Source organism: Cladophialophora immunda, assembly GCF_000835495.1.
Source record: "Cladophialophora immunda strain CBS 83496 unplaced genomic scaffold supercont1.1, whole genome shotgun sequence".
Classification (NCBI taxonomy): domain Eukaryota; kingdom Fungi; phylum Ascomycota; class Eurotiomycetes; order Chaetothyriales; family Herpotrichiellaceae; genus Cladophialophora; species Cladophialophora immunda.
In genome coordinates this window covers 5,103,884-5,131,542 of record NW_015622541.1, presented here as the reverse complement: position 1 = coordinate 5,131,542, position 27,659 = coordinate 5,103,884, and the positions used below count along the sequence as shown (strand labels likewise).

At 53.9% G+C, this 27,659-nt stretch overlaps 10 protein-coding genes across 10 annotated transcripts; 6 read left to right on the top strand and 4 right to left on the bottom strand.

Annotated features, from left to right (window-relative positions):
* Nucleotides 1–239: 239 nt before the first annotated feature.
* Nucleotides 240–2,090, top strand: PV07_01497 (uncharacterized protein; the record flags this gene model as incomplete). The annotated part of the gene is made up of 1 exon (XM_016388027.1): nt 240–2,090. One exon carries the CDS (start codon nt 240–242, stop codon nt 2,088–2,090), a length of 1,851 nt encoding a protein of 616 aa, XP_016254955.1.
* Nucleotides 2,091–5,073: 2,983 nt separating this feature from the next.
* On the top strand, nt 5,074–6,185 carry PV07_01496 (uncharacterized protein; the record flags this gene model as incomplete). Its single annotated transcript, XM_016388026.1, has 2 exons — nt 5,074–5,457; nt 5,508–6,185. The coding sequence occupies 2 exons, from the start codon at nt 5,074–5,076 to the stop codon at nt 6,183–6,185; spliced, it is 1,062 nt and encodes a 353-aa protein (XP_016254954.1).
* A 450-nt stretch (nt 6,186–6,635) lies between these two features.
* On the bottom strand, nt 6,636–8,297 carry PV07_01495 (uncharacterized protein; the record flags this gene model as incomplete). The annotated part of the gene is made up of 6 exons (XM_016388025.1): nt 6,636–6,809; nt 6,881–7,096; nt 7,146–7,223; nt 7,536–7,683; nt 7,762–8,163; nt 8,233–8,297. The coding sequence occupies 6 exons, from the start codon at nt 8,295–8,297 to the stop codon at nt 6,636–6,638; spliced, it is 1,083 nt and encodes a 360-aa protein (XP_016254953.1).
* An 882-nt stretch (nt 8,298–9,179) lies between these two features.
* PV07_01494 (uncharacterized protein) lies at nt 9,180–12,643 on the top strand. The gene is made up of 2 exons (XM_016388024.1): nt 9,180–9,804; nt 9,858–12,643. The coding sequence occupies exons 1-2, from the start codon at nt 9,365–9,367 to the stop codon at nt 12,256–12,258; spliced, it is 2,841 nt and encodes a 946-aa protein (XP_016254952.1). The 5' UTR covers nt 9,180–9,364; the 3' UTR covers nt 12,259–12,643.
* A 2,201-nt stretch (nt 12,644–14,844) lies between these two features.
* On the bottom strand, nt 14,845–15,858 carry PV07_01493 (uncharacterized protein; the record flags this gene model as incomplete). Its single annotated transcript, XM_016388023.1, has 1 exon — nt 14,845–15,858. The coding sequence occupies one exon, from the start codon at nt 15,856–15,858 to the stop codon at nt 14,845–14,847; it is 1,014 nt and encodes a 337-aa protein (XP_016254951.1).
* A 1,312-nt stretch (nt 15,859–17,170) lies between these two features.
* PV07_01492 (uncharacterized protein) lies at nt 17,171–19,350 on the top strand. The gene has a single exon (XM_016388022.1). The coding sequence runs from the start codon at nt 17,633–17,635 to the stop codon at nt 19,226–19,228; it is 1,596 nt and encodes a 531-aa protein (XP_016254950.1). The 5' UTR covers nt 17,171–17,632; the 3' UTR covers nt 19,229–19,350.
* Nucleotides 19,135–21,194, bottom strand: PV07_01491 (uncharacterized protein). The gene has a single exon (XM_016388021.1). It carries the CDS (start codon nt 20,612–20,614, stop codon nt 19,460–19,462), a length of 1,155 nt encoding a protein of 384 aa, XP_016254949.1. The 5' UTR covers nt 20,615–21,194; the 3' UTR covers nt 19,135–19,459.
* On the top strand, nt 21,189–22,491 carry PV07_01490 (uncharacterized protein). Its single transcript, XM_016388020.1, has 3 exons — nt 21,189–21,511; nt 21,624–21,957; nt 22,028–22,491. Exons 1-3 carry the CDS (start codon nt 21,509–21,511, stop codon nt 22,057–22,059), a joined length of 369 nt encoding a protein of 122 aa, XP_016254948.1. The 5' UTR covers nt 21,189–21,508; the 3' UTR covers nt 22,060–22,491.
* A 26-nt stretch (nt 22,492–22,517) lies between these two features.
* PV07_01489 (uncharacterized protein) lies at nt 22,518–24,764 on the top strand. The gene is made up of 2 exons (XM_016388019.1): nt 22,518–23,851; nt 23,955–24,764. The coding sequence occupies exons 1-2, from the start codon at nt 22,684–22,686 to the stop codon at nt 23,969–23,971; spliced, it is 1,185 nt and encodes a 394-aa protein (XP_016254947.1). The 5' UTR covers nt 22,518–22,683; the 3' UTR covers nt 23,972–24,764.
* Nucleotides 24,765–24,830: 66 nt separating this feature from the next.
* PV07_01488 (rRNA 2'-O-methyltransferase fibrillarin) lies at nt 24,831–27,075 on the bottom strand. Its single transcript, XM_016388018.1, has 4 exons — nt 26,788–27,075; nt 26,550–26,683; nt 25,770–26,436; nt 24,831–25,585 (listed from the first exon to the last, which is right to left on the bottom strand). The coding sequence occupies exons 1-4, from the start codon at nt 26,879–26,881 to the stop codon at nt 25,527–25,529; spliced, it is 954 nt and encodes a 317-aa protein (XP_016254946.1). The 5' UTR covers nt 26,882–27,075; the 3' UTR covers nt 24,831–25,526.
* Between the last annotated feature and the right edge of the window lie 584 nt (nt 27,076–27,659).

Sequence of the window (27,659 nt, the reverse complement as noted above, 5' to 3'; positions counted from 1 at the left end):
TCCATTTATCTTGGCGTTTATTACAATTCCGAATCTCCGAGAGAACCTCATCAAAATCACCGTGATCCTCATCTCATCGCATCCTAGTCAGAGAGATTCCGTCTTGTGTCAAAAACAGCAAGACTGCATGGAAGTAGATGATTCCTTCCGTGGCCGGTCAGTACTTCTCTGCGAAGAACATACAATGAGCGCGGCCGGATTCGATCCCCTCTAGCTCCAAAGGTTGCTCGTCTCCCGCCATGCAGGAATCCATCCTTGGTGGTGCGCCGCGGTTTCAGCGGCTGAACACATTGCTCACCTATGTGCCCGACTATGGTCTTGTGATCTGCAAACGCTGCGAGTTTGCCATACAGCCCCGAGCCTTGTCGAGTCACCTTTTGCGCCACCATATATATAGGAGTGAGCGACGACAATTGCTGGAGAGAATCAGCAGACTGAAACTGCTGGATCCGGCTGAAGTAAATACGCCACCAGCAGGTATTTCCGCGCTGCCGTATCTTCAAGTCTCAGAAGGCTACCGATGCAGCTATCCCACATGTGCTCATTTGTGCATTTCAGCAAAGCGTATGAGTCTCCACCTCCACGAATGTCATAAAGAGATACACGCTATTGACGTTGAGATTCATGCTCAGCGGGTCCATATTCAGACGTTCTTTCGAGGCAACAAGGTCCGTTACTTTGAGGTCGACGCTCTCCCCAGAGTATCAAGCAACGAGGGACCGACAGATTCGACCAGATATCCTCTTCTGCGCCTCTCGCATCTGAGCCAGGCACAACTTTCCCAGATATCAACGGCCACGGAGCTCCCGATGAACCATCTCATGTATCTTCATCACTACATCACCCGTACTAGCGAGTCACTAACCAGGGGCAACGATTCCATCCTATTTTGGGCTGATACGATACCATTGCATGCTTTGAATCAACCTTTCCTCATGCACGGCATCCTTGGTGTTGCTGCATTTCATCAAGCGGTTCTGACCTCGGACGCTCAACAACGAAGCACGCACCAGTCGAATGGCCTTATACATCAATCCGCCGGCTTAGTTACTTTTAGGAAACTAATCAAGCACCCTTCTGCAGAGACAAGCACCGCCTTGACGGCATTCGCGCGCTTACTGGGCGTTCAATTCTGTGCTCAGGCTCTGCTGGATGCAGAGGATCATCCGCTGGTCGTCGGAAACTCACCCAAACTAAACATTTCCCAAGTTATGGACTTTGTACTCTTACTGCGAGGTGGATGCGATCTCCTGGTCAAGATGCAAGGAAGTTTTCCCGAACCCTCGGGCTTTGCCATTCCCTCTGAAGTTCTTCAAGGATTGGGCCCGCCGCAAATAACATCTGACGCAGATGGTGCCTTCCTGCCCTATGTCGTCAACCAGCTCCATGCTCTACTCCAAACAAAAATCTCAGCGCTCCACGGAGATCCAATCAGGATTGTCGACATAGACGACATCCCGCACCTGGCAAAGCTCTGCGGAGAGGGATCCCTGCTCAGGCCGGGGCAATTACTCACCAGAGACTGGGTACGCAGCAGCTTACCTTCAGACACAGGATTGAACCACTACATAGACGAGATTGCGGAAGCACTTCCAGCCGCACTTGCCGTGGCCAGACTTTCATTCAGCCGAGACCGCGTGCGAAATATTCCAGTTCCTCGGCCAGTCATCGTATGCTACCCTCACATACCTCTTGGAATCTACTCGGCTCTGGCCTCCCTCCCGGAGCGACTTATCACCCGTGGCCTGGTAGCCGATTTGTCAGAGCTTGAGATGTTCGACCAATCCCTGGCGTCGTTGGTGTGCAGCTATTCCCGAAGCTACGCCGCAGACACCACTTGTGCTCGCTGGAACGGCATTGAGAGTTGGGCGTGTTCGCTTTCAGACGAGTTCCTGCGTCACATAGAAGCAGCCAACTCCCTGGCACTAGTCTTGGTTGCGCACTGGTGCGTGCTCGTCTCAAGGCAGGAGCGCTTCTATTGGTTCTTGAACGGCCAGTCACAGAGGATGCTGAATGCCGTCCTGGGGAATCTCGATTCTGAAATGCAGAGCTTTGTACGGGACAGCCTGTCCCGCCTGTCGTCAGTGTGATGCCCCGGTGGATGAATTTTCAATTGCGCAGTTGCTCTCGACAGGGTCGGTGCAGTTGAAGTCACACTTTGTGACCTTTGGGCCACTCCTGCTAACTCCTCCCTATTGCTAGCGCATGTGTACACACTATCCGAGAGACAGTGCATAAGGATATGAATGGAGGTGATGTGGGACAAATGCGATCGTGTCAGATATTCTCTACCAATCGAGCGCTCTTCGCGCTGGCAGAGGCGAGCCGGTGGGACGAATCCTTATGAAAGGACCCCGACTCCCTTTTCTCACCACCAGCATCCAGTGGGTTGAACCGCGGTTTCTTGGTCAGAATTTCTCCACAAACAGGAAGGAGTAAGATTGTACAGAAGATCCCGTCAGGAAGGGCGAATCATGCTTCGAGAGAACCTGCAAGGTCTCTGACCATGCCAGAAGAAGTAAAGAAGGAGGCCTGTTTTCCCGTACTATCTCCCCCCATCATTCAGAACATCATATGCCGTTCCATGGTGGAGCCTCGCGTAGCACCCCATCAAATGTGCCGAAGCGTCGCGATTCTCGACTTCATTGACCACAATGTCTTCATCGAACGTAGCAATCCCATGCATGCGCTATAATTCCCTTCTCAAAATGTCCCACATTGTCTTGCTGCTCTTCGGAGTCGTAAGAGCGGGCTGCAGTCGCCATGTTCGGCTGCGGGGGAAGTGGAAACAAAGAGGCTCGCCTCCAGGGTCTTGGGTGCTATATATCACCGCTTGCCCATGCACAATTTCCAGCCTCTCGCGATAACTTCTCGATCCTTTGTGGCGTGAGACGAGCAATCTCCTAGAAGCTATCTTGATTTCGAAGAGTCACGAGCCAAACCATGGTATCAGAGGAGACAACAGCTGGAACGGTTGTGGACGGCGTCCACAGACTTCCGGGCAATGGGATCCAGGTGATTGTCATCGGAGCAGGTGTGGGAGGATTAGGCGCCGCGTTGGAGTGTTGGCGGAAAGGCTGCGAGGTGGTGGTCCTCGAAAGAGCAGAGCAGCTCTCCCCGTTGGGTTCGTCTGGATTGCCCCCCTTTTCATACTTTTGAAACACTTCAGGTGTCTAACAGAATATTGTGCTAGGCGACTATTTTACTATTACCCCGTCAGCGTTGACCACGCTCAAGGACTACCCTCGCATGCACGCCGATTATCACGAGTGTATTTACGACTGCTCTATCCACGTCTACACACCCTCCGGCGTGCCCATCTACTCGACATATCCGGAATGGCGGCGGGCAGGGGCACACGCTGCGTCTGACGTGCAGATATCATTCCTCAAACGGCGCCCGGTGTACGCGCGGATGCAACTAAATCAACTTGAGAGGCTGGGCGTTTCAGTTCTGTTCGGGCAAAAGGTGGTCAGCGTCCGCGAGAAAGGCGATGAAGTCGTCGTGTCCACCGCTTCGGGGGAGACATTTGTCGGCGACGTCTGCATCGGCGCGAATGGGATAGGGTCATCCGTCGAAGGGTTCGACACCGGTCCAGATGTCGCGGTGCAAGATAGTGGCTATGCCGTTGCACGAGTGGCCTTCCCTGCCAGCACGCTCAAGCCAGACTCGCCCGCAGCGACGCTCATGAAGAACATCGACGTCCAGCCCGAATTTCGCACCTACGTGGCGGATGACGTACACTTGATCCTCTTCCTCACGCAGGATTGGGTGGCGTGGTGCTTCACCCATGCGGTGAGTGTCTCGCAGCAAAGCTCCAACTCGAGGATTATTAGGCTGACTCGTGCTTTCAACAGGATAACGGAGAAACCGCCGAGTCCTGGGGGAATCTTCAGGATCCGGACGCCATCATCCCACTGATCGAAAGGTCAAGCAATAATTGGGATCCGGCTGTCCTCGATTTCGTTCGCCAGACGCCAACGCGGGTCGTCGATTGGAAGTTGAGATGGCGCGACGGCACTGAGCAATGGACCTCGGAAAGTGGACGTCTCATCCGCCTCGGTGATGCAGCGCATGCTTTTTCCCAACTGCCGGCAACGGCGCAGTCCAGGCTCTCGAAGACAGCGTGTCTCTGGCAGAATGTCTGCGGATTGGCGGGAAGGAGAACGTCCACTGGGCGACCAAGGTGCACAACAAGCTAAGGTATGCCTCCTAGTCGCTGAATTTTTCTTTCCACAGATGACATTCTGAGCTGGAAACGTGTGCACAGGTTTCAGAGAGTCAGCATTCTGCAACAAACAGGGTTCCTGAACAGGGAGGAACTCCACCACGTCGATGTTGCTGCGATCGAACACAATCCCGAAGAGGTCACTGTCGGCTTCTTCAAGATTGGACGGTGGGTTTGGAACCACGATCCTGAAGCATACGCTCGAGACAACTACGCGGCCTGTCTGGCGAATCTCCAGGAGGGGGCGCCCTTCAACAACACCAATCTGCCTCCCGGACACGTCTACGTGCCGTGGTCGCTGGAGTCGGAGAGGATGCGGATACAAGCTGGGGTCAAGTCCAGCCTGAAGCAAAACGGGGATTGGAGTGCCTAAGTTGAGGCACGATTGAACACTGCGCCAAGGTCTTATTTGCTGAGGGTCACTGCTTCCGAGAAGGCGTATCATGGCCTGTGTGTGTGGCAGGATATTTCCAATTTTCCCACCGTTTCGATCATGAATGTTCCCAACCCAAGCAAAGGAGAGGACGGCAAGAGCGAATTCCTTACCATTTGTCACACAGACGGAAAACTCATGTGTCGAATTTTCCTTAATTGGGTGAACTTGGATGCGGACACACCCATCAGGTGGCCCTTTGCTAGGGCCCAAGACGTCGAAAGGATTTGATGATGTGCCCGGCTCTGCGTTCTAGGGCGGCCTCTCTAATCGTTCATTCGAGCTGCGCTAGAAAGCGTACAAAGGTTCTTTAGCTCGAAGGGTACACTTTTGTAGTTTCAACCGAGTTGATCACTCAACGCCTTATCATCTACATTGGTGGTCATTGGATGCGAAGGGCACGCTGTCCGACATGTATGCGTCCGATGGCCAGTACAGCAGAGCAGAGGCCCAAATCGCCTCCGTGTGCCAGGGCTGGGAACACGAATTCAGGCCAGACAGCTTACACTATGCTTGGGGCTTGACCCTCTGGGCCAGTGCTCTCCAGGGTCTCCAGGAACTCCCTACCGCGCTGGCAAAGATGCAGGTGGCTAAAGCGATGTATACAGAAAGGCTAGGCCAGTTTCATCTGGATACTCTGCATGCCAACCGACAGCTTGCAGGCATCTACGAATCGATGGGACAGCTTACCGAGGCCGAGGAGCTATTGCAGCACACGAAATATGGCCACGAGCTGACGATCACAGAGGACGAATGCCCGCCCGACTACCTCTCCACATTACTCGACCTCTCTGGGGTGCTTGCTGACCTGGGCCGCTGGGAAGAAGCCGAAGCCCTTTCCAAAAGGCCATGCCCTACGCGCAAAATCTCTACTCGGTGGAGAGCTCTCAGTATCTGGAATGCCTGCGGGCCCAGAACGACATTAAAAGGTACCAGGGCGACTGGCAGCAAGTGGAAAATATTTCAAGAGACGCACTGAGATTGTCACTGAGCCTTTATGGCAGTGGGCACTGGCAGACCTTGACGTTCCGAGCCGTGCTTGCTGAGTCGATGTGTGAGCTGGGCCTCTGGGCCGAAGCGGAGACAACTGCCTTAGAAGCCCTTGAGGAGTCACATGGTGTCGAAGGCTCGAGTCGAGGATGGAGATTGAAATGTCTGAGTGTTTTAGGCTCGGCATACGAATTGCAGGGGCGCAACGATATCGGGGTCGATACATTCCTGCAAGCCCTGGAGCTGTCGCGGGAGATATATGGCAACGACCATCGGCACACCCAGATTGCGGAGATCTGGCTTGCACAGAGCATTAAAGATCTAACCGACCGTCGCGATGTGGACGTTGGAGCTCTGGAGCCGGTTTACCGCAAGGTACGCGACACATGGATGAGAGCGTACGGCAGCGAGGATCCCAGGACGATCGAGGCGCGGGCGAGGTACGCCCATTTGCTTTCCGAATCGTGGAAAGAGAACGAGGAGGAGGAGGAGGAGGAGGAGGAGGAGGAGGGAAACTCAAGGATGCAGTCGTAGTGCGGAAGGGCGTTGTTACAATTCTTGAGAAGAAGGACACGATCGTTGCGTTGTCTGAACCGACTAATCTCTATCAGTGCCAAAGCCGCACTGAAGATGCTCGTGAGGTGGGTGAAGAACTTCAGTCAACGCCGGACGGCAGAGATCTGCTGCTTTCGGGAGGTAATGTACCTTCGATGTATCCAGTTGATGGCAAAAGCGTCCCCGGCGCTGATGAACACGAACCCTGAAGTAAACCTAGAGTAGAATTTAAAGAACCATGCTGAAGCTCCCCGGTTAACAGGCAAGGCCATACTGCGCCAAAACATGGTTTTAATCTGAATAGATGCAAGCCATCTCTCTTATGCTCTGTTAAAACAAAAAAAAAAAACCAATCGTCATCAGTACCGAAAGTTCGAGTCGCTTCCCCCAACAAGGCTTGATAGAAGGCAAACGCCTTTCCAGCAGACCTTACCCTGCAGGGCCAGTGCCAACCACGGCCGACAGTATATTAGCCCATAGTCTCGGATTGTGCTTTCGCTCGAGATATATCGGCACTGCTAACGTCAGGATCGTGGCTATCACAGTGGCCAACACATAAACCCAGAAATGCATGGGCTGTACAAGGTCGGAACCAAAGATAGTCTGTGCGCACCGGACAACAACCGATAAGCATGTATGGCTTTAAATGACTAGTGTGTAAGATCTGAACTTACCGCTAAAAGTGTGGCTGGCAAGTAAAAGATACTGATGAAGGTCAATGTCTTAACCTTTGTAGAGTCTTTGCGGCTCTCCCTGGCCAACCCCAGCATGTCTTCGTTCCCGGTTTGCACAGTGGCGGCGATGTTTCGAAGATCTATAATACTGGCCTGTAGTGCGCTGCTGCTGCTTCCAAGATTCTCAATAAGCACAAAGTACGGGATTTGGGCGAGCTGCTCTGTGTCAGTTGTCGTGGGCGGTCATGGATCAGCTCAAACTAACAAGTGCTGCTGTGCTCGCCGAGGTGTCTATCATACTGCGGATCACACTTTCGTAGTACTTCACCGACGACTGGAGTTCCTGCAAATTGCTTTCTATCGCATCACAGTGATCAGCAGAGCCTTCTGCTCCCAGTCTGCGGCGCTAAGACTCGAATCTTTGCAGGATCTGCATTATTCCATGTAGAACGACCGTTGACCGCAGCAGCTTTTTTCTGAGCTTGTGAAGACGCTGCCCGTCGGCTAGTGAGACATCAAATTGGCATCTGTTGCGGTGCTTCTGGGCGACAGTTGCAAAGCTAGCTTTGTTATCCTGAATTGCAGGTCATCGTCAGTATTAAGATGAGGCTTAGAACTCATCATATGACCAGGAGACTTTGGTCGGATTCCATACCAAGTCGTTCAGCGTAAGCCTCAACTCTGTAATGAAGCCCTTCCAGCCCTCAAGAGCCTCGTTCAGAAATACCATGTGCAAAGCTCCCATTCCGGGTTTCTCCAGAGTTGCATGTCCTAGAGTTTGGAACTTCAACCAGGCCGGCGTACTTGGTTGAATCAGGATCCAGACTGAGCATCCCTTTTGTTCGTTCGTTTTCTGGTACACAGCTGTCTGCCGCAGAGACTATGCGGAATCGTCGTTGCGCCCGTTTCGAGTATAATATCGGTAGGTGTAGCTGATCTCGCGGCTGACCAGCGTCCTCTGGTTGCCCGAGCCCTCCCACACGGTCGCTTCGTGGTATCCTTCCCACGTCTCGTCGTCGTCATGGAGTTTGAAGCCGAAAGCGCTGACAGAATCAAGGAATGGTAAGAAAACACCATGAGTTTTGAGGACATGGAGGAGAAGGTCTCGTGTCACAGACAGCTTGTCCCAGGAGTAGTTTTGGCGAATGACATAAACAATGTCACCAGATTTTTGAGACAGACTTCCGAGAAAAGACAGGAGGGCTTCCGACGAGTCGATGACCACACGAACTTGTGGCCCGCCAGCTGTCTTCGGCCATGATATCGCTTCAATGCTCCCGTCTCTGTCCTAGAAAAGCCTTCTCGAATCACTTAGAAGCCGTTGTCGATAAAACTCTGCACTTCTGTCATACGATAATTGGCTTGCTTCCTTGATGACATATGTGTCTACTTGAGAGCTCTTCATTGAATCGGACATGGTTCTGGTTCGGCTGTCAAATTTAAGGCCCTCTCAGCACAACAAGTGAACATAATTGAAGGCACAGATATGCATTAACCTTTTGCAGAGTCACCCAGATATGCACTTACTATTGATACAGAGAGAGAACGAGGAAGAGAAAGAGTACGAAGTCGTGAGGCTGAGAGAGGTACCAACGCCTTGGCCTCTAAGGCGTGAAGGTTTGTTTCGTTCAACTCCAGTCACGGTGTCGATGGAGTCCTAGTTCAGGCAGCAATTCTGGCTGGCGAGCGCTAATGCAGTGCAGTCGATGCCCAAAGGGGCTCCTCCGCCGATTAGAATCAAAGCAGTTCTCCTGTCGCCCGGTCATTGCTCTGGCATACACTCCTGTGCTCTGTGGAGCATCCCATATCTGACGGGCTCTCCTGGTTCGAATGTGCAGACTGCTACAACGGGCTATTGACCACAGGGGTGCCAACTTTGTGATGAGCCATCAGATGAAGCCGTGAGTGGAAGGGCGACGGCGATGGCGTATCTTGGGTACGTTGGACTCTGGTGAGCACCGAGGAGGCAATCTCTATCCACGGCCCGAACGTGCGAGGTAAATGGTAGGCGGTCGGCGGCGAAGACAGCGTCTCCTTACCACCTCTGAAGCCAGACCAGACGTGTATGTCCACCGACGTTGCTTTTGAGAACGTTGGTGGTTCTATTGGATGAGTCCTACGCCATCACTGGTAACTCAACGATGGACAAAGTCGAAGGGGGTCTTGGCACCCAATCAATCCTCCTATCACTCCCACCACCACGAGGCGCTGCCAACCTTCCCCGCCACGACGCTAACCTCGGACTGCCTTGTAGGTCGCCATGCGAGCTAGCTCAGCCTCACGCTGAAGCAGCCAGAAACCTCAAGATGCAGACAAGGCGTACTCTTGGTCTTGGGACGCCAATGCCCGTCCGGGCTGCACTGCCATCACACTTGCGGACCTCTTTGCTGCTTCTTCTCGAAGGCCGAATCAGCCATAATAGCGATGACCAAGCGTACACTGCCATGAGGCACCTTGCTGCACCTTCCCACCTGCGATGAACCCATGGCGCTCGACCCCGTCACAGCGCTTGCTGTCGCTGGCAACGTCCTCCAGTTCGTGTCGCTGGGCACCAAACTCCTGACTTCTACGTATGAATATTACGCCAATGGCATTCTCCGTCGACATACGGAGCTGGAGAAGGATGCGGGAACCTTGTCTCATTTGACCGCTCATCTGGAACGGGGGTTGACCTTCCACGCCCTCGGAAGAAAGCCAACATGGGCGGAGATTGGTCTACAGAACGTCATCCATGACTGTCAAGAGATTGCAAGCGAGTTAATATCCCTTGTCCGCGATCGCGGGGTCGGCGACACACACCAAGGATGGAAAAGTTTCAAACAAGCCATCAGATCAATGTGGGGAGAAGCCAAGATCAACGTCGTGCTGGAAAAACTGGCAAACGCGCGAGAGCAGTTGATGCTTAATTTATTGGTGTACTTTGGGTTTGTCCAACTGTTGTTTCTTCAGTCGTGCCATGCTGAGCCACGTGGGATAGATCGCGAGCAGCCTCCTCCACTGCGATGCTCGAGCTTCGAGGAGATCAAATGGAGGCTAACATTCTGCGTGAAATGCGCAAGCGATCGGCTTACCTACGAGACGAAATCTCGGCCCTCAAAGATGCTGTGGAGGCAGCAAAGGAAGATGGCGGGGAAGAAGCAAGAGCTATGTGGTCGTACAAGAACAGCGTGCATTTTGTCCAACTCTCCGATCACCTCAAGATTACCGTTTTTGCAAAAAAGATGGCCGCTCGCCTCTATTTCACCCAGATCGAGGAGAGGCGGTCAAAGATACCTCCGGCCCACGAACGAACTTTCTCATGGATATTCTCAGATCACGACCACGGCCTTAGCAACCATGTCCCTTTCAGGGCCTGGCTAGAAGGGGCCAGTGCTGTCAAAACGGTCTATTGGGTCAGCGGGAAACCGGGCTCGGGGAAAAGTACCTTGATGCAATACCTGTTTGAGAACGAAACAACAAGAACATTGCTGAAATCCTGGGCAGGGTCAAAACAACTGTTGATAGGACACTGCTTCTTTTGGAATGCCGGAACAGATATTCAGAAATCACTTACCGGTCTTTACCGGTCCGTGCTCCATCAGCTTATCACACAGCAGTCGTCGATTGCCACTGAAGCGTTCCCTGAAAGATGGGAAGGATTTTGTCTCGGGGCTGAACCCCCCAAGGATCTATCCGACGCTGAACTTCGTTCTGCGTTCGACAACCTTGTCCGACGGACACAGGATACTACAAGGATTGCCCTGTTTGTGGACGGCTTAGATGAGTTTGACGGCTCCGACGAACAGAGACAGGCGATGATCGACTCCCTTGTCCAACTGGCAAATGCTCACGAAGTTAAAATCTGCGCCTCCAGCCGCCCTTGGAATATATTTGTGGACGCCTTCGCTACTTCTCCGAAGCTTCGGCTAGAGCTCCTAACACGGGGAGACATTACAAACTATGTGCAGGATCACTTCCGTCAAAATCAACACTTCAAACAGCTCAAAGACGTGTATCCTGAACGGTCCGATGAACTTATGGACGAAATTGTGAACAAAGCCAGCGGCGTATTTCTGTGGGTGTATCTGGTGGTCAAGAACCTCCTTACCGGTCTTCGGGACGGTGACACCGTTGAAGTGTTGCTTACAAGGCTACGCCAGATACCTGACGACTTGGATAAATACTTCATGTCCATGATGCAGTCGATCGCCCCGTGTCATCGAGCCAAGGCATCCACTATTTTCCAGCTGATGCTGAACCCCAGTCATCGGCCAAATCTCCTGACCCTGTCTTTCATCGACGAGCAGGAGCTGGATTTCGCCACCAGCTCCCACACCAAGCATGCAACCCTCCCGCAGATTCAGTACCGCCATGCATTGGTGCCACGCAAGGTAAATAGTTTGTGCATGGGCCTGTTGGAGTGTGGTGACCCAACGAACAACCCGGCAAACATGCTCTGCGACCGTAATGTCGATTATCTCCATCGCACCGTTCATGAGTTCTTGACGAGTATGGAAGCGCAACAGGTGTTATTGCAATTCACAAACGGCTCCAGCGATGTCGAACATTATCTCTGCAACGCATATCTCGCGCAGATATTTTACTGTCGACGTCTCTTTCCTCGAGAACTAGAGGGAGATCCAGCCGGGCCGCCCGAGCGTGAGCTCCTGAAACGAGTTGAATTCGTCTTTGCACATATTTGGCGTCTGGATTCAAACACTCCTCCTCTGATTAGCCTCGTTGATGATTTGGCGGATCTCTTGACCATATATACCCCCTTACTTCTCAGGGCTTGTGCGGATGCAGACTATGGCAATATGCCTCTTCCGAAATTCTTGAAGATGTGGAGGACGAATCCGTCACACAAACCCCTGCTATTGGCCCTGGAGTGCAAGCTTTCACAGTACGCTGTCCAACGATTGTCCGACGATGTAACACGCGAGAACTATCGCGACAGGCCCATTTTGGACTATTGTTTGCGGCCTTTCCTCTCTCGGGACCAACCGTGCAGTGCTGTTGTTGCCAGAGTATTGGAGTTGGGTGCGGACCCGAATGAGGAAACTGGAGAGTCAACTGTCTGGATCCAGTTCCTGCAGCAGCTGCATAAGCTCACAGCGGCACAACGTGGCAATTGGGCCGGCGTGGCGAAGCTGATGCTTCAATACGGCGCGGCACAGAAGTATACCGATCAATATGGTAAGCGAACAAGGGTCGAAGGGGACATCGACTCCCTGTTTGACGAAGATACGGCGTGCGATCTCAAGCAGGTACTGGCTCTGTCGAAACATAAACGAGGTCTGTCGTTGATATCGGAACCGGTACAGCGGAGTCAGCCTGGTCCCGGCCGGTGGAGAAAGCGTTGGTCGTCTTTTGTCTTGCGGCAGAAGCATGAGGTGTAAGGAGACATACTCAAGAGGCCAGCCACAAAAGACCGGCTTGACGGAGGCCTTAATTGTGAATGGAGATGGGAAGTGGTAGAGCACTAAGTGGCTCGAGCTGATTGAGGTCTCGGGCAAACGGCATATTACAAGAAGGGCATCAGTCACTTGTAATGAAGACGCATGTTCTGTTCTCGAGTTTGTGTTCTGCTCTGAGCTGGCGAAGCATCTGTATGGCCATCTCCAACGGAGAACATTTACCGAGCGTCTCTCAAGTCCAGACGGTATCTCGGACTTGCACCCCGAGCGCTACAAGGCCATCTCTCCTGTGAACTCTCTGTAGCCTACAGATGGTGACCTGCGAATGTGCAAAGTTGTGCATTTCAGATCAGCATCAATAGTGTCCACATCAACAACGTTGTCGCTGCTGTTAATGCTGCGCTTCTCAGCCTGGTCGCCTATCGTATAAAGCCGCAAATATCACTAAAGGTTGAAGTCAACCACGCCTCGTCCAGCCGCTTCTCCCTTTCTGATCCTTTCCACCGCCTCTGGGAGTTTGTCGATCGGATATACCGTATGATCACCCGAGATCTTGCCTGCCGCGGCGTATTGAAGGGCCGTGGCAATGTCGGCTCTGCTGCCCACGACTGAACCGCGCACGGTCAGTCCTTGGTAAATGAATCTGGTAGGTGGTGCTTCGATGGTGAGCTCTTTGTTGTGCGCTGGTTGTCGACTTGTTTAGCTTCGTTCAAATCGTGAGAGAAGGGATAGGGAGGGATGTATGGATGAATGAGGAGACACCACCACTTACGGAGCCCTATACACGTCACAACCGCCCCGGACCTTGAACCTGTGTACGCTATGGCGGACGGATAGGAAGCGGCCGCGGTGACGAACACTCCATGTGCTCCGACTCCGTCTGCGATCCTGATTGCTTCGGCGATGGGGTCATCGACACGCTTGAAATCGACAAAGGCCTTCGCCCCTCGAGACACCGCGAGCTTCTCCTTCTCGTCTCCCGTGTCCACCACAATCGGTCGAAGCCCCATTGCCGCCGCCAGCTGCACCCCTTGTATACCCACGCCGCCACCTCCGCCGAGGAACACCGCCCAATTGCTCGGCTTGAGCCCCGCAAGACGCAAGGCGCGATACATGGTTCCCGCGGAGCACATGATCGGCGCGGCGGCGTAATCGTCCACCCCGTCGGGAATTCTTTGCGTATAATGCGCCGGGGAAGTGACATATCTGTGAAGAATGGATCAGCGGATCTTTGACGCTACAGGCGGGGCTTCGAGGTTCGAGTACTGTTGATATGTCCTATTGAGCATCAGCCTTGACACCGGGACAACTTCACCCGGGAACCCGGGGGGACAAACTTGCCCTGTTTTATGAAGGCCGCAGAGCACCGATTTTCGACAATACGTCTCCTTGTCGTCCAGGCACAGGTCGCAGTCGCCACAGACCGACCATCTCGGCTTCATCCCTGCCCGATCGCCCACCTTCCAGTTCGTCACATTCGAGCCGACCTTGACCACGACGCCGGCCCCCTCGTGGCCTGGAGATCGCACGCCGAACGTCGACATGGGCGGAGTGCCCAGGTCGCCCATGGCGAAGTGGAGATCTGAAAAGCAGATGCCGGTCACGTTGAGCTTGATCAATACTTCGTCCGGGCCTAGGCAACATGAGGGGGGTTTCTCTTCAGCGCCATTGTGGATGGAGGGAATGGGGATTTTGCCTCTCGCCCTGAGGGTGGCACTTTACCTGGCTCTGGAACCGGCACCATCTGAACCTCGATATGGAAATCAGGGCCTTCATTGACAACCACGCCCGCCTTGCACTCTTTTGGTATAGCAACGGTGATCTCGCTCTGATCCGAGGTGTTGGTGGCGTCGGGCCGAAATAGATATGCCATGGTGTTGTTGACGACGATGACGATGGCGACGACGACGATCGAAACCCCTGAATCTGGCCTGTAGATATCGGCGAACTCTGCAATACTTTGCACCGGTCTCCCAACCCGAGGCTGAATCTTGGAATAGTCTGGATATAAGAGAAATCCCGCATGTTCGAGTGCTGGAATTGGTTCTCCGAAGCAGCCATCCCCAAGTGGAGACCACACTTTCTCGCATTGCCGAGTATAACCTGTCGTATTGCGAAGAAGCATAGCAATCCACCCGGCTAACAAGGCGATTGCGGGGAAGGAGACGCTGGTTATAGTCTATTGGTCGTGATCAAGAGCACACGAACGCGTCACCTGTGGTATCGAAGCCTTGCCGTCACCCTTATAGAGCCCTTGTATCATTCAGCGCCTCGGCGGTAAAAGAAGAATAACATGTACTCGGCCGCTCACTTAGCGCTCACCCCCGACCAGACCGCTTTCAAAACCTTCCTACCTTCCTACCTGGGTAGTTCTGTCAAAAGTAATTTGTCGCACTTCAGGTAGGCGGGCATGGTTAGAGCTGTACAGTGGGAGGACTTTTCTACGGTAAAACCCAACCCAGGAACAGTCTAGTTTGTTACCTTTAATGACGATCGTGTTCAAAGCTCTAACCCTTTCCAAACATGTGTCTGCTCTCAAGGATAAGTATCAATCACTCAGCATCCTGCTTACCGGAGAACAACTCTTTGTGCCTCAATCAAAAGAGGATCACGTTCCTCCTGGCAGAGCCAAAACCGGCGACCGTTGGTCCTTGCCAAATTGCCACCGCCCTCGGGTTCTGACTTCCAGGTTGCAGGAGTAACAAGCCGGTCATTTGAGAAGTCCCAATCACTTCCTGGAATGCTACCAGGATAGAACTGATGGTTGATCATGATGTCTCGATGGAGCCCTTCTCCGTACATAATTCCATGGACATAACACGCACCTACGAGCTTGAACTTCTCGCCAGCCGGCCGAAGAATGAATGGGACGTCTGATCCAAGGAGGAGGTAGACCTGATCCCCAGGTGCGGTGCATGTGGGGCCAAAGCCGACATAATTGGTATTAGTGGCGAAGAATGCTCGCGAACTCACGTTCTCAAGACATGAGCGAGCGATGGAAAACAGGTCAGGGTCCTGGCTAGCATTTTCCATTGAGAGGATCGGCATGGGATGCGCATTGGGGCACTGATCGCACTCCTGCCTGTGAAAATCGCGCCCCGGGAGATCGTAGAAGGCCGCGAGGCTCCTCCGCTGGGGGTGTCCGGCACCGACTATATGGGGTGGCTGGACATCGATATCGAAACTGAGGGTTTGTGCCTGTCTCAAAGCGGTGGTGATTGGTTGATTGGTATGGCCGTACCTTCTCTGCAGGTTGAAGTCGCTGAGAGTGTGGAAATCGTTGTATCTTCCCGCCTGGCTCACTATCCCGATCGCAATTCCGTTGACTTGTAGTTCATCAGAATCTGCGGTGTAATCAAATTCGTGAACTGAATTCATAGTCGCTCTGTACCCGGACCTTGGATTCCTATCATGAAGAACATTTCGTATGCTTTCTCGCGGCGCTCTCCAATCAGGAACCCAGCTTGAGAGAGCATCACGCTCGACATATTTCGGACTCTCCACAGAGCATAATATTCTTAAACTGCCCGAGATGCGAATAATATATTTCGTCACCTTTGTGAAGAGTTGTTTGACAGGCATCGTATAATCTGGAGAGAGGGAAAGGCGCACGGACGAAGAAAACAGCCCTAAAAGAGAGAAGATATAATCACGAGGGTCTGACATTTTGGTCTCCCGACGGAAAGCTAAAAGTCGTTCGAGATCGTCAGTGGGAAGGCGCCCGTGCTGGTCCAGTCCATCTTCGACGCTTCTTGTTGCAAATATCAGTTGTGCATTTTCCGAATAAATTGTATGCGCTAGCTCAACAGCGGGCAAAATGGAGCTCTCGAGGAATTCCAATGGCACCGAACTACTTCCGCAGATGAGTAATGCTTTGGAAGGTAACACAACCTCCTGGAAGGTCCATGCTCGTTCGAACCAAGGCCTGTAGGTGAGTCTGGCTAGATATCTCAAACAATCGCCCACCACCGGGGATGCTGCTGGTGGACATCTAAACTGTGCTAGATGTTTTAAGGACGTCTCTCTCCGTCCAAGATCGTTCTCATAGATATAAGTAGCGCACTCAAAGGCTTCCTTTGTGATCGGATCGTCTTCTCCAAGCCATACAAGTACCTGCTGACACTTTCGATAAATGAATCCCATCAGCAAAACTTGGGAGGCTCGCTCTATCACATCACTTTGGTTGATACAAACCCGGTCAATCCAGAGGAGTCTCGAAGGTGGATTCCCGGAGGGATGGAAGCGCAGGTTGAGAAGCGCGTTGTACAGGTTGGGTCCTATGCCCAACAAGCCTGCTGGTTCACCGGTGCATTGGAAGTCGTATAACGGCTGTTGCGGTCCCCAGACATACGAGAGGGCTTCAAAGGGCGGCGCGCTTTGGAGGCGGCAAGGAAAGATCCGGCACCGAAGAGGGGCGTCGCGGGCGTCAGAGTAGACTTCAACGAAGCGTACATAGTCTTGAGGAAGACGATGGTACATATATTCATCCACCATTGTCAGCTGCACCAGGCTTCCACTTGAACAGGCGACGTAAGAATGTTTCAGCGTGTTCGGATCTTATTATTGCCGTTCTTGACTTCGCCATCTAGAGGCTCTCTTCAATCTATTCCTGCGCCAATGATATCGATATGGTACCGCAAGCTCGCGTTCGAGAAGCTCCGATTGCGACGAGCATGCGTCGACGTTTTGGACAAGTCTCAATTGGGGTGAATAGGGGCCTACACTTGAATTAAATCAAGTCAAAGGGTAGTGAGTGAACGTAGCCAGACCAGAAGAGGTCAATCTCAGGAAGAAACAGATCTCATACCAAGCTTTCGGGGGGCCCACACAAGCAAAAGGCTTGACATCCCACAAAGACCCGCCCTCCAGCCACCAGCCTCCCACCCTCTATCTAGCCCGCAGCCATCCACCCCATCTCGTACCCTACTCCCACGAAACCCACGAGTCCACGAGCCCACTGCCGAATGTTACCTTGCCCGTTGAGGGCCGTCAGCCCGGAAGGATCGTCCAGATAGCTTGCCCCTCCAATGGCAGCAGCCGGTGCTATCTCGCAGAGTTTTCCACAGGGCGAATCGAAGAGGTTCTGGACGTGATATACCGAGGGATTAGCAAGATTGGGCAGGTGGATGCGGCCACAAACACCCCGCCTGAGAGGCCCTACGGATTGAACGTGGCATGGACTACTGCATGGGATGCCACTCGATGACAAGATAAATACGACTGCAGGGCGCCACAGCCATGGGCCTCTCTCATCTCCCCGCGCAACCCAACCCCAATCTCACGCGACACCTCGGCCGTGGTCTGCCTCTTCTCCCCTCGTCGCCTCCCCAAGAGACCATACGGGCACCCGTGCAAAATGACCATCGACGAGGAGAAAGGGTTTCCGCCCACAGCGGCGGTGATGACCAGCAAGGCCTTTGACGGCGAGAAGGGCTTCGACACCACATCCGGGCCGACCTCAGAGGAGTCCCCGCAGCTGTACAACAACACCCCCGTCCGCCAGGACAATGGCGTCCTCTCCAAGCTGCGCCGGCTCGAAGCTCGCATGGACGAGAAACTGGGCGTCGAGAGCGAGGCCATCGACCGCAAGCGGCCCGAGGACAAGAAGCCGTTGCCCTGGCATGAGCAGCTCACCATGGCTCTGCTCTGGGCCAGCGGCACCATGAACACGTCCTGCTTCGCCACCGGGTTTCTGGGCTGGGAGTTTGGATTGAGTCTCAAGCAATCGATCCCCATTTACATCTTGGCCTCGATCCTGGGCGGGGCCGTGACGGGCTACTGCGCGACCTTCGGCGCGGCGACGGGCTTGAGACAGATCTCGGTCTCGCGGTACAGCTTCGGCTGGTACCCGAACAAGATCATCGCCGCCCTGAACACCGTCCAACAGATCGGCTGGGCCGCCGTGTCGTGCATCACGGGTGGACTGGCCCTCAACGCCGTGGCCGACGGGCACGTCTCGCTCGCGGTGGGGATCGTCATCCTGGCCGTCGTGGCGCTCGCCATCTCCTTTGTCGGCCTCAACGCCATCCTGGTGTACGAGCGCTATGCCTGGCTCATCTTCTTCGTCATCTTCATGATCATCTTCGGCGAGACGGGCAAGTACGCCGACAACACCACGCCGTCGTCGCTGCACGGCGCCACGCTGTCCGGCACCGCGCTGTCGCTGGTCGCCATCGTCTACGGCTCCTCGGCCTCGTGGTGCACCATGGCGTCCGACTACTACGTGCACTACCCGGCGACGGTGTCGCGGGTCAAGGTGTTCCTGATGACGACGTTCGGCATCAGCATCCCAACCTCGATCGGCATGGTCGCGGGCGCCGTGGTGGCGTCGGCGCTCAACAACAAGCCCAGCTGGCAGGACGCGTACGAGAACCAGGGGCTGGGCTTCCTGATCCAGGACATGCTGCACCCGCGCGGCTTCGCCAAGTTCCTGCTCGTGCTGCTCGTGCTGTCCGGCATCAACACCAACGTCATCTCCATCTACTCGGCCGCCATCTCGTGCCAGCAGTTCGCCCGCCCCTTTGCCCGCATGCCGCGTTTCATCTGGACCTTCCTGTGCTTCGCCGCCATCCTGGGCCTCGCCCTCGGCGGCCGCGAGAAGCTCAACACCTACCTCGTCAACTTCCTCTCCCTTTTGGGCTACTGGTGCACCTCGTACTTTGTCATCCTCTTCTCCGAGCACGTCTTCTTCCGCCGCCGCAACTTCGCAAACTACGACCTCGACGCCTGGAACGACCCCAGCAGGCTGCCCCACGGCATCGCCGCCTTCACCGCTTTCGGCCTGGGGATCGTCGCCTGGTGCATGGGCATGGTCGAGACTTGGTACACGGGCCCCTTGGGCAAGTTGATCGGTGACTACGGTGGTGACGTGGCCAATGAGTTTGCCTTTGTGGTTACGGCTGTGGTGTACACGCCCGCGAGGTATCTGGAGTTGAAGTACTTTGGCCGATAGACCAAGCGTAGTTTTCTCCGGATCAAGTTAGAGCGCCGAACGTGCTAGCTTGTCTTTTTTCTCAAAGGAGCACACAATTATATGATAATCAACAACAGTCAAGTCGCTGCCATTCCCATTAATATGTTCTTGCTCGCTATCTCAAATATTGCACACAGTTTTGCGGAGTCCGGGTAACGCCCGATTGTCATCTTCACAGGATTGTCCACATACGAGCGCCGTAGAACTGACTTAAGCAGGCCAAACTCCATACCCCCACGCCTCAGCCTCTGAGATCAGACTGTCGGCAAGCCCTGCGCCCGCTGCCCAGGTGACCATTTTGGTGAAGCCCACGGATGACCAATAGCTGAAACAGGTTCCTTTGGGAATGAAAGCAAGATCGCCAAAGATTAACTGTGCTTTTTCATCACCGATTTCGAGGTGCAGCTGACCTTCGGTGACTTGAAACGCCTGGTCGACGTCGAATTGGAGCTGAGACTGCTTGTTGTTGGGCTTGATGGCTATGCTGGCGACACTGAGCTTGTTGCTGGTCTGCTTGCCAGATGCGAGCTGAGCGATGACCTGACCGGAGCTCCGATGCAGGTATTTGGGACCGCGGTTGCTGGACACGAAGTAGGGTTTTGTGGGATCGTCGGGCAAAGATTGGTCGGCGACATGCCAGGTGTCCAAGCCATCTGCCGTAGTTCCATTGGTCCAATCTAGGTTGATAGTGTTGAATGGCTCGGGGACAATGTTGTATTGAGGCATCAGGCCCAAGACTTTGGTCACGTTGAGCTGCGAGGCATCTTGCGGGTCGAACGGGGCGGTGGAATTGTAAGGGAGACCAGCAGCAGTAAAGAACTGGTCAATCCCCCCGGGGGCCATTCCTAGGGTGAGCTGGAAGTCGAGGTCATTGGGACGATAGGTATGGTTGTTGCCCGGGGCCAGGAACACAAAGTCATTGGCACGCAGCTCGCGACCGGTGTCAGCATTGTGAAAGACCTGCACACTGCCCTTGAGGGTGTAGAAGGCCTCGATCTCTTTGTGGTAGTGGATGAGGTTGAGAGGTGCTGGGCCTGAGTTGACACCAACCAGCGAAAAGGCGCCCGACGACGTGGTGTTTGGGACCAGCGTTCGGATAATCAAGCCGCCGAAATCTACGGCGTGGCCCTGCAGATTCGGCAGCACATACGGTTGAGGCGTTCTGGGCGCCGCGTCCACCAATAAGCCGCAGGAGGCGGGTGTGGGTGTTGCCGTCGCAGCCACGGAGCTCAGGATGGCGCCGAGAGAGGCAGCCACTTGGAGAGAAGGCGTTGCCAGCATCTTGTCGGTCTGTGGATCGGAGGATTGTGTGGGAGAGAAGATCAAGGCGTGGAGGATGGTCTGGAGGAAGTTGGCGGGAAACATGGCGGTCGAAGGTCAAGGAGGAGAGCGGCTCAAGCTGCCAGTGACTTGGAAGGTTGGAGCGTGACTTCTTTGGGGGCACTTGCGGTGAACGAGCAAACACAATAAATACAAGGCACTTGACTGCACCGGCCTGCGCTGTTTTGCTGCCACGGTCAGCAGTTCAGTTCTCCGGTTAGCAACTAGTAAGCTGAGGTGGGGAGTGGGATTCAACCCTAGGCCTGATTCTCGTTTGACGAGGCATTGCTAGAGCCATACTGTAGGCAGTGTAGCGACCAGACAAGGATGTCAGTTGACTCGATGTTGTTTCCTACCTGTGTAGGTACGGCAGTGATGATGGCTTTCTGTGTCCATCAGGTGCATCCGACATCCTTGATGTGAGCATTGATTCAACGTGCAGGGTAGCAGGATGGACAGAGGATGAGTAGAGCATTGCCTGGGTTGTGACACGTGGAAGTGATTGTGAGCTGAACGTGATGAATGAACTTGTATGGCGAAACTGCGGACATCGTGCCAAGTCCCTAGAGCATACACAAGTACAGTATGATGGACTGGGGATCCAGCTATAGGCGTGTGGCATGATTGAATCGAAGAGTTGACAGGGGAAAGTCGAGTTCATGCCGCCAAGCTGCGTTTGTCGTGTCTCGGATTTCCCCAGAATTTCTGCTGCGTCGGTTTCGCAAAAGTGTCCACAACTACCTAGAACCTCGTGCTTTTCTGGTTCCCCCAATTCCCTCTCTCACGACTCGCGCGACTTCAATTGAGTCTCTCTGTCCTTTCGAACACCCTTTGGTCTCGCGATTGCTCCTCTTATCGCGCCTGTTGCTGTCTGCACAGCACGCACAGTACACACGCGGTTTCTCCCTAACCCCCTACTGGTATCCCACACTCACAACCATGGTATGAAATTCTGCTCCCTTTTCCTACCTAGACGACGAAGTCAACACTCGTGCAGTGATCTCCTCCGCGCAGCCAGTGTGTCGCACAGGGAATAGACTGACAGTGCGTCCAGGCCTCTGCAAGACCAGCATCTCCCATGACCTCCGGCCCTGAGTCTGGTCCCGAATCAACCCCCTCTGCTCAAAAAGCCAGTGGATCCTCCTCTATTGCGCGCGCCGGCTCTCCTCCGGGCGGTCCTCGATCTGCTATCCGCCGTCGTGCAGCCGCCGATCACAAGGAATCAGTCAAGAATGCCCGACCTACCTCGACACGTGCTGCCGGCGCAGGAGGTTCCTCGGGGACAATGTTGAGATTATACACCGATGAGAGCCCTGGGCTGAAGGTGGATCCAATGGTGGTCATGTTCTTGAGCTTGGGCTTTATTTTCAGTGTGGTGGCATTGCACCGTAAGTTGCTCGAGCACCCACTGGACCTATACGGCCCTGCGAGGAAAGCTAGTGCTAATTGAATCTACAGTCATTGCAAAGGTCACAAAGCGATTCTCATGAATGTATTAGAACAGCGGCTCATGACAGGATTCAGACGGAGAGACAAAAGCATTGGGTCACCGGGTATCTTCTATGTATAATATCCCATTCGAGCATGAAGAAGGGAGAGATTCGTTCAACACCAGGACTTGCTTTGTAGGAGATAGAAGAGCCCTCAGGGTTCCAGTCTCCGGTGGGTATCAGCCTGGGAAGAAGCTGCGCTATGACTTTTCTGCCTTGGCTCCTACACGTCGCCTTTGTATATGAGCCCTCTTTGTCTTCGAAAGACTGCCAGCGACATTCTCGACATCCTCGACAGGACGTATTGGTCTACATATTCTGGGCGTAAAGTGAAGTAGATCTCATCGCATGTTTCATTGTGCGGGACTTGACAAATGTATTCGGAAAGGCTGTATGCAAAATGTTTCACTCGTTCTGTGACTTTGTACAAATAGTTATGACGATCTCCAATTTTGAAGCGCGTGGCCAACCCTTGACCTTGGGCCTGACCACAACTCGACACCTGACAGGCACCATTTCCCTTGGCTGCCTGCTCTACTTGCTATTATATCTCTCGTCTTCCTAAGAGACAGCTCTGACCTCTCAAATATCCCTGCTGCGGATATCAGGCATTTGCATACTGCCATGACGGAACGAGACCAGGGTCAGGATCCTGCCCCTCCAAGCAACCCGCATAATGAAGTGGACGGCAGCGAAGAAGACAAACATGCCCACATCGAACTTCCGCCCGCCGAGTCTACGAAACAACAGTCTCCCTCTTCTGCGCCTCTTGTCAACAGCAATGGCTGGGATGGCAAACTGCGCATGCCTCCTCGCAACGCCGTCTTGAGCAACCCCGAAGTCCTCTCCGACCCTGACTACTCTGACCCCGATGCCCCTCCTGTCGAGCAGATTGAAGCCGACGAGGACCTGTTAGATGACTACCCGCCCGATTCCGAGGACGTCGACCTGGTCCATTGCCGCATATCGTCCATTCCTGCCCTAAGACTCGAGCGCTTCACAAAATTGAAAAGACTGTGCCTTCGCCAGAATGCCATTACCTCTATCCTTCTGCCCGAGACCTTGGGAGAGACACTTGAAGAGTTGGATTTCTACGACAATCTTATTTCGCACCTCAAAGGACTCGAGGACATGAAATGTCTCAAATCATTGGACATGTCTTTCAACAAGATCAAGCACATCAAACATGTCGACCACCTTCACACGCTTACCGAGTTGTACTTTGTTCAGAACCGCATTTCCAAGATTGAGAACCTAGAGGGTCTCTCGAATTTGACCATGATCGAGCTGGCGGCGAATCGCTTGCGTGAGATCGAAAACCTCGACACCTTGACCCGGTTAGAGGAACTCTGGCTGGGCAAGAACAAGATCACCGAGATCAGGAATCTCTCTCCTCTCAGAAATCTCAGGCTCCTAGACTTGAAATCTAACCGCCTCACATCAATAGGCGGGCTCTCTGACCTGACGAACTTGGAAGAACTCTACGTCTCTCACAACGCCATTTCTTCCATCCCCGCGGATGCCCTGTCCAACAACAAAAAGCTCCGCGTTCTGGACATCTCCAATAACCAAATCTCGCATCTCGAAAACATTTCTCACCTGACGGAACTGGAAGAATTGTGGGCGAGTTCGAACCAACTGAGCGACTTCCGAGAGGTCGAGAACGAATTGCGGGACAAGGAGAATCTGGAGACGGTATACTTCGAAATGAACCCCTTGCAACTGCAGGGGCCGGCGGTATATAGGAACAAAGTGAGATTAGCTTTACCGCAAGTAAAGCAGATAGATGCCAGTAAGTCATTGCCCCCTTCCATGAATCTTTTGTTGTTCCCCCCGGCCTCAGCGCTGTGCTTGGTACAAAAACATCCAAGTCTTGCTAACTTTGCCTGGTGTAGCCTACGTCAAGGTTTGAGGGTCGACCCGTGCTGGGTGCAGAAGTTGAGGCGTCCGTTCACCAGTGTCGTGTCTCATTTTGCTTGAACGTCCAGAGTCTCCAGCACCCGAACGAAGAGACTTTGCGAGCATTCCGCACGGAGGTTCTCCATCGTTTCTGTAACGATTGTTGTAAATGCATCTCGTCACAGTCTCGGGGGCTCTTACAAGGCGTTTGCATATTCCTCCTTCTCTCTTTAGCGCTGCATGTGGTCAGCTCTGCTGGTTGAGCTGAAGTTCGAAAGCATTGTGTAAGGTGTTGTCGATCCGAGGCTCTATTCCTCGAGGATGACTGTCTAAGCGCGAGTTGGACAGCTGAACCCATCAGTACCCTGGGGGAAGAGAGAAGGAACATTCAAGCAAGGATGTGGATCATGAGCATGGGAAGACGGTAAGGACGTGGAAATAACGACGGTCTTGCAGTGTGCATGTTACCAGCATTCATAACAAAGATATGCAATTGGCATCAGCGAAAGAGTTCGGGTCTCAAGCGACCAAACCCAGCCAAACGCGGTCGGGCTGCCAGCGAGCGGCTTCTGGGGTTCGCCGGCGAGTTTGGGGACTAATTCATAGCAATGCTCGTCCGTCAGTCACGGTTACACGGACACGGATGGGTGGCTAGGTGGCTACCATTGTTGCTGGCCAGAATGAAAGAACCCAAGACCGTGGAGATGGCAGAACCGCAAAAGACGCTGCCCGCCATGATCCGAACCTGATACCATCCATACTTGTCTGTTTCAACCCTCTGTATCCATTCCAGACGTTTCGTATCGTTTCATGCCTGCGTATCCTGCTCGCTCCTCTGCCCTACATGTAAATCTCGAGTCAGGGAAAATGGGTGAATTTGACGATGATCCTTTGTTGATGGACTGGGATTTTATGTTCATTGACAACAAACACCATGGGGAAGCTATGCAGCTACGGATGCATGTATGTATGTATCATCTAGAGCGACGGGCTGACATACCGAACTGCGAACCCTATCCCCACGCGCGCCCAGTTCCGTATTGAACTCAAAGCACAGCACTTCCCAAGTTACTCCTCCCTTGTCCGTCCCCGAGCCACACACGAACGCCAATGAACGCCTCGTTTCTCTTCTGGACGTGCTTGAGAAACCATGGCCGCTTCGCTTCGCCTCTGCGGCAGAGCTGGTGATGGGGTCCGGGCAGCTTCTTGAATCCATCCGAGGTGCTTGCGGGAGATTGTAGGGCTGGGACGGTCCAGAGCGGCGCAACGTGTTGTGCTATGCGCCATGCTCCATGGCCCTACCCGCTTCTGCTCCTGCTAGGGAGAAGTGATGCCGGAGAAAGACTCTCCTCCTCCTCCATCATGATACGACTTCGATGGCGCCCCTGCACGTCCTAGCGCGGCACTGTCGACGAACAGAAAGAAAAGCAAGATTCGGAAAACTCATGACATTGTTTTTCTTTTCGCAATTCTCAAGACATTAGACACCCGGGTTGACCCTTTCCTTTTTACATCATGCCACACACATCCCCCCCTTTGCGCCGAACCGTAGCACTCAAAAAGGGCGATTATTGCGGAGTGTGGTGGTAGATACCGGCGACGATGCAGTGGTCTCGCTCGAAGGGCTCTGTGACAAGACGAAGAATCATCAGTATGTGTGTTACTCACATCGGATGTAGCGGCCAGCAAGAGTGGGCTTTTTTCCCGTCCGCCAGGCTCCCCTTGTAGAGAACTGCGATGACACCGGAGCAATACATGGGGATTTGGGAGTGCAATCGAAAACTGCAAATAATGGAGATGCAAATACGTACCCAGTGTCAATTGTTCCTTTGGCTTGATCCGCTCCTCCCTCATCTTCTTCACCTCGTTGGCAAACACCACCTCCGGCTTGGCCGTCGAGTCGATACAATTCGCCTTGATGCTGACCAGCACGCCTCCGCCGACCTTCAAGAACAAGTGCGCGTTGAGGCCGACGATACGTGCTTGATCCGGCTGCGCCACGTCCGCGAAAATCACATCCACCATACCCACGAGCATGCGGTAGCGGAGCGGGTGGCGAGCATCTTCGATGATGGGGATCACGTTGGTGCGATGCGTCGCCATGGTGATCAGATCTCTTCCAGATCTGTGGGAGAATTCGACGGCGTACACTCGACCGGTGGGGCCGACAATGTCTGCGACGTGCGAGACGGAAGTGCCCGAGGCAGCGCCCAGGTACAGCACTGAGGCGCCGGGCCGGATGTAAATGTCGTCCAACCCTCCCAAGATACCGGCGGCCAACTTCGAGCGGAAGGGGTTCCAGACTCTGTACTCTGTCTTGGTAACCGGAGCATCTCCATCTGCGGCGTTTGTGCTGGGTGAGTCGACGCTGATGCGCTTCTCGCCGTAGACGCTTTCGCCCGGGGTGAGGTTCTTCGTTACGAGCAAGTCTTCCTTCCCGCCGCGTGCGACGAAGACTCCGGGATGTCGGTGGGGCTCCTGTTTTGGGTGTACAGATTTCGTCAGCCATATGGCGCTCTCTCACACTTTCCCATCTCTTTCATTGAATCATGGACGGGAAGATTCTGGTCCGGTCCGTGGAGGGGACATACAATGATGACTTTCGCTCCGCCCTTGATGCCGGGCTTCGCACCACCTCGACCACCACCTCTTCCCCCTCTGGCAGGACCGCCTCGGCCACCGCCTCTGCCACCTCGTCCGCCTGGACCGCCTGGACCGCCGAAGCCTGGAAGATCGAAAAAGAGAGATCCGTTAATCAAGCTGTCCGCGCATTGTTTCGAAGGGTGGAAATCTGCAAATCGAGTTTGCGGACGGGACTTTGTCTCTCACCTCTACCGCCGCCTCGTCCGCCTCTTGCGCCTCCCCTAGGAGGACCTCCTCGGCCACCACCACGACCACCTCGCGGCGCACCGCCAAATGCCATCTCTCTAGTGTGTTTTGTTTGAGGTTCGTTCTGGGGGGGGGTGGGTTGTCGGGCTGTAGCCTCGAAGCTGGTCGCTGAGAAGGAAACGATCGACCGATACGTTATGTGCGCAATACCGATTAGCGATAGAGAACGTTGTAGAATTGCACAAAGCGGAGTTGTGGCTGGGTTTCGACAAAACTGCGATTTTTTGGAGAGGGACGCAGCATCTTTTTCTTTCGCTCATGGAAATTTTGGAGCAGTTGGACCGAAGCGGTTAGATTGCGGACGGCGTGCCAAGGAGGGATTCTATTGGTGGAATGATTGATGCTATGGTTTTGTGCATGGTCCGTGTCTGTCTTTCCTTGATCCGGAGTATTCAGCTCATCATCTCTCACTACCCAACGGCCTTGTCTCTCCTCTGGCTTAGAACCTGCTCGCATTTGCCAACAATATCCAACTGCTGGAGAGATCGACTCTGTGTCTGCTAGACCAGGCCCACCTGGTGATGTGAGAGTGACCACCCGCTAGGGGATGTAGAGCTCGTCCCAGATGCGTCCTTGCTCCCTCAGCTCCTCCCAGTACTCCTCGTCCCGCGCCTCCTGCTCGCCATTCCACGCCGAGATCCCTTCCGCCGAACAATCGAGATCATCCAACGGGACAATCTCCTCCGGGTACACGACCTGCTGGAACTTTGTGCGGGCGCGCCCACCTCTCTTGACAATCATGCTCAACAGCGCCAGGTCGACTTCCATCTCGTTCGCAAAATCACCCGGGTCCGAGGCCCAAAATTCCTCCA

Excerpts from the sequence above, each read along its gene's own strand:
- PV07_01494 (XM_016388024.1), top strand. The coding sequence starts at position 9,365 with ATGGCGCTCGACCCCGTCACAGCGCTTGCTGTCGCTGGCAACGTCCTC. Across the intron at positions 9,805-9,857 it reads AATTTATTGGTGTACTTTGG|ATCGCGAGCAGCCTCCTCCA; the intron begins GTTTGTCCAACT and ends CACGTGGGATAG.
- PV07_01492 (XM_016388022.1), top strand. The coding sequence starts at position 17,633 with ATGACCATCGACGAGGAGAAAGGGTTTCCGCCCACAGCGGCGGTGATG.
- PV07_01491 (XM_016388021.1), bottom strand. The coding sequence starts at position 20,614 with ATGTTTCCCGCCAACTTCCTCCAGACCATCCTCCACGCCTTGATCTTC.
- PV07_01490 (XM_016388020.1), top strand. Across the intron at positions 21,958-22,027 it reads CAGTGTGGTGGCATTGCACC|TCATTGCAAAGGTCACAAAG; the intron begins GTAAGTTGCTCG and ends TTGAATCTACAG.
- PV07_01489 (XM_016388019.1), top strand. The coding sequence starts at position 22,684 with ATGACGGAACGAGACCAGGGTCAGGATCCTGCCCCTCCAAGCAACCCG.
- PV07_01488 (XM_016388018.1), bottom strand. The coding sequence starts at position 26,881 with ATGGCATTTGGCGGTGCGCCGCGAGGTGGTCGTGGTGGTGGCCGAGGA. Across the intron at positions 26,684-26,787 it reads CGGACGAGGCGGCGGTAGAG|GCTTCGGCGGTCCAGGCGGT; the intron begins GTGAGAGACAAA and ends TCGATCTTCCAG. Across the intron at positions 25,586-25,769 it reads AAAGGAACAATTGACACTGG|AGCCCTTCGAGCGAGACCAC; the intron begins GTACGTATTTGC and ends GTCTTGTCACAG.